Source organism: Curcuma longa, unplaced genomic scaffold (genome assembly GCF_044706935.1).
Source record: "Curcuma longa cultivar G26 ecotype Majalengka, Jawa Barat unplaced genomic scaffold, ITB_CL_G26_1.1 contig_25974, whole genome shotgun sequence".
In the NCBI taxonomy this organism is placed as follows: domain Eukaryota; kingdom Viridiplantae; phylum Streptophyta; class Magnoliopsida; order Zingiberales; family Zingiberaceae; genus Curcuma; species Curcuma longa.
This window is the reverse complement of record NW_027432946.1, coordinates 1-3,891: the sequence shown is the minus strand read 5'-3', so window position 1 is coordinate 3,891 and position 3,891 is coordinate 1. Positions and strand designations below refer to the sequence as shown.

At 51.5% G+C, this 3,891-nt stretch overlaps 1 protein-coding gene across 1 annotated transcript; it reads right to left on the bottom strand.

Moving 5' to 3' along the window:
* Positions 1-1,815: 1,815 nt before the first annotated feature.
* Positions 1,816-3,887, bottom strand: LOC141818782 (tyrosine N-monooxygenase-like; the record flags this gene model as incomplete). Its single annotated transcript, XM_074706227.1, has 2 exons — positions 1,816-2,445; positions 2,964-3,887. Coding segments are annotated over 2 exons (1,554 nt in total), but the record flags the coding sequence as incomplete, so codon positions are not given.
* Positions 3,888-3,891: the final 4 nt, after the last annotated feature.

The window sequence follows — 3,891 nt, the reverse complement described above, 5'->3', positions numbered from 1 at the left end:
TGAAACTCCTCGCCACGTCGGCTATCGCGCACGGAGTCGCGTAAACTCATCGCGCAGGATATCATTCCTATATATATATATATATATATATATATATATATATATATATATATATATATATATATATATATATATATATATATATACGAAATTGATCAGCCGCGCACCGTCCCTACGCGATCCCGTCCGCACCTTCTCCTACCCACGCCCACTGCCGCCGCGATTTCATCGCCGTCCGGCCATCTCCGGCCGCCGGACCAGGCCCGATCGACGCGCCACTCGTCGGCGCGTCGATCGGGCCTGGTCCGGCGGCCGGAGATGGCCGGACGGCGGCGAATTTGGCCGGAAACCGAGACCACAGTGACTGGCGCCGTTTCCGGCCAAATCGCGGCCGGAATCCGGCCAAATTCCGGCCGGAGACCGGCCGGGGAAGGACCGCCCGGCGCCGGCGGTCCTTCCCCGGCCGGTCTCCGGCCGGAATTTGGCCGGATTCCGGCCGCGATTTGGCCGGAAACGGCGCCAGTCACTGTGGTCTCGGTTTCCGGCCAAATTCGCCGCCGTCCGGCCGTCTCCGGCCGCCGGACCGACGCCGGTCGACGCGCCGGCCAGTGGCGCGTCGATTGGGTCCGGTTCGGCGGCCGGAGATGGCCGGACGGCGATGAAATCGCGGCGGCAGTGGGCGTGGGTGGGAGAGCGGCGGTTTCCGGCCGATTTCGCCGTCGTCCGGTCACCGTCAGCCGCCGGACCTACGCCAGTCGACGCGCCGGCGAGTGGCGCGTCGATCGGGGCCGGTCCGACGGCCGGAGGTGGCCGGACGGCGAAACGGGAGCGCCGGCAGTGGGCGTGGGTCGGGTGGTGCGCACGGGTGTCGCGCACGGGTGTCGCGCGGGAGATCAGTTCTGGGCGAGTGGCGACGGACCTTGTAGCTCGCGAGGAGTGGAGAGGAAACCCTAGGCGAAGGGAGAGCTTCGGCGGGTGGAGGGGGACTGGACTGGGAGAGAAACCCTAGCTTCGGCAAAGAAAATCGGGAGAGAAACCCTAGCTTCGGGCGCAGGAGAAGAAAACCTAGCTTCGGGCGCGGGAGAACAAAATCGCGCTTCGGCTTTGGCGAGGGCGAAGAAAATGGCTTCGTTGCCACGCACGCGAAGAGCAGGCGCGCAGGCGAAGAGCAGCCACGTCAGAGAGCCAGGTCAGCAGACGCGCATGAGGCGCTTATACAAGGCGCTCAGTATAGCGCTTCTGTATATATATATATATATATATATATATATATATATATATATATATATATATATATATATATATATATATATAAAAGCTTGCGTTCTTGACACTTGACAGCAAATTCGACTGGAAAGATGAAATTCCTCATGGCGCCGGCAACAAGAAATTAACACCTTGCGGGGTAATTAATGGATATATACCTGCAAGTCTCCAATTAATTGTGTATATATATATGTTAAAAAAAATTGGCAGAAACCAAATTTAAAATCAAATTTTTGTAAGAACTCGATCAATATCAATGGTGATTTCCAAAAGATGGATTTATTTTATTGTAGATGCATTAATATAATCAAATAATTTGATAAGATAGTTCTTGATCCAAATTGCAAAATATGCGATGATCAAGAAATTTAAAGGGAACTTACAGTACTACATCACATTTGAGTTCATGGATCATAGTTTTATTTTCATATTTTGTCCTTCAATTTATTTTCTTTTTTTTTGTTTTCTTCTTCTTCGTCGTCGTCCTCGTCGTCTTCTTCTTATTCTTCTTTTCTAAGTTAATGAACTTCTTCTTTTGTCTAAATTTGCTCATAGTTTCTCTAACAAATCCGGCAATCGAATCTTTGCGGAAAGCTTTAGAGGTTTGGCCATGAAGAGGCTCATCCTTTCCTCTGAGAAGTCGATGCTGGTCTCGCCGGCGGGTACGCTCCACTCGAACGCTTGAAGCACCCTTCCGACCAACATGTAAGTCATCATCGTCCCAAGTAGAGCTCCCATGCACTGTCGACGCCCGGTGCTAAACGATATCATTCGGAGACTCGGCTCTGCTAGCTCCACCTCTTGGTGTCCATCCATCAAGTGTCGGTCCGGGTCGAATCGGGTCGGATCATCCCAGACCTTGGGATTTCGCCCGAGTGCAAATCGACCCAACAACACCATGCTCCCCTTGGGGATGAAGTAGTTCGAAACGACGGCGTCGTCGATGGCGACGTGAGGGAGGTTGAAGGGTGCGACCGGGTGGAGACGGAGGGCCTCACGAGCGCATGCCTTCACGTAGGGGAGTCGAGCAAAGTCGGATTCGACTACTAACCGCTCCTTGCCGACCACCCTATCCAACTCCTCAACGGCTTTTCGCATGACGTCAGGTTGTTCCAGCAAGTGTGCCAACAGCCACTCGGCTGTGTTTGAGGGATTGTCCACTGCGGCATAGATTAACTCCTAAGAAGAAGAAGAAGTAGAAGTAGAGTAATTATTTCTTTGTTAAAAAAGAACTTTATAATTATTTTTATAAAATATAATTAAATCTGTTATATTTTATGTAATAAAATGTTATGGGCACATAAATAGATGAGAATTATAAAAATAAATATATGGATATAGAAAAGATAAAAAAATATTATATGGGCATTTATGATGAAATCATAATAAGACGTGGAACAAAATAATATAAGTTTACTAGCTTGTTATTGTAAAAAATGATTGAACTAAAATTATGATTCAATTCGAAAAATAATAATTTTTTCCCAACTCTTTTATTGATATAAGCGAAAGAGTTTGTAAAAGTTTCCTATTTTATTTTGGTGTCATAAACAATATCTTTTAATTCCCTAAAAATGATTTCTTTTTGTATTAATAATTCCTGATCAAAGCGCTATAAAATAATTCAAATTTAATTTCCTTTAAAATAATATATTATTCATGATAAATAATAATACGAATATATCGTTAACACTAACCGCGCATTGAGCTTTAATTTCTTCACTGCTGAGAATCGGTTCGCCGGAGTCGTCGGCGAGGGAGATCATGACGTCGAGAAGGTCTTCCACCTCCTTCTTTTCTCCGCTCCTCCACTTCTCGATCCTTTCGTCGATGATCGGATCATGGTACTTGTAGATGGTGCTCGTCGCCTGCTCGGACATCCTCTCGTGGCCTTCCAAATCCAGGCACCTCAGCCACGGCACGAAGTCCGACGGGCAAAAGGCGTATATCATCGAAAGCATCGAGAACGCCGCCTCCACGTGCTCCACCTCCTCCTCGCCGGGGCCCTGGTGCGGGCCGCCTGCCCCGAAGTGCCTCGCCCCGAAGATCATCCGCCTGATCACGTTCCCGCTGTAGTACCTCGTCGCCAGCCGAATGTCGACGAGGCCTCCGGCTCCGGCTCCGGCGGCGCACAGGTTGCGCAGGTACCTAGTGAGGTGGTCAGCCTCCTCGGCCCGCGCTTCCGCCAGCCAGCGCAGCCTCGCGCTGCTCAGCACCTCGGACGCGATCACGCGCCGCATCTTCTTCCACTGCGGACCCAGCGGGCAGACGACCACTGACAGGAAGTTGCGGCTGGAGTGTTCGGTGGCCACGGTGAGCGGTCGCGATGCGAAGTTGGCGTCGTGCCTCTTGAGGAACTCGCGCGCCAGCTCCGGCGAATTGACGACGACGACGTGGGCGCTCGCCAGGCGTATGCAAGTGATGTCCCTGCCTTCCGCCGCAGCGATGACCCACCGGAAGTGAGGCCGGTGCCGGAGCAACTGGATGAGGCTGCCCACGAGGGGCCACGGGGTCGGGCCTGGGGGCAGCCGTTTGCTCCGTCGCCTGAGAATCCATAAGAGGTAGTCGGCCAAGAGGAGGGCAACGGCAGCGGCAGCGCCGAGGAGTCCGGTGGTGGCAGTGCCA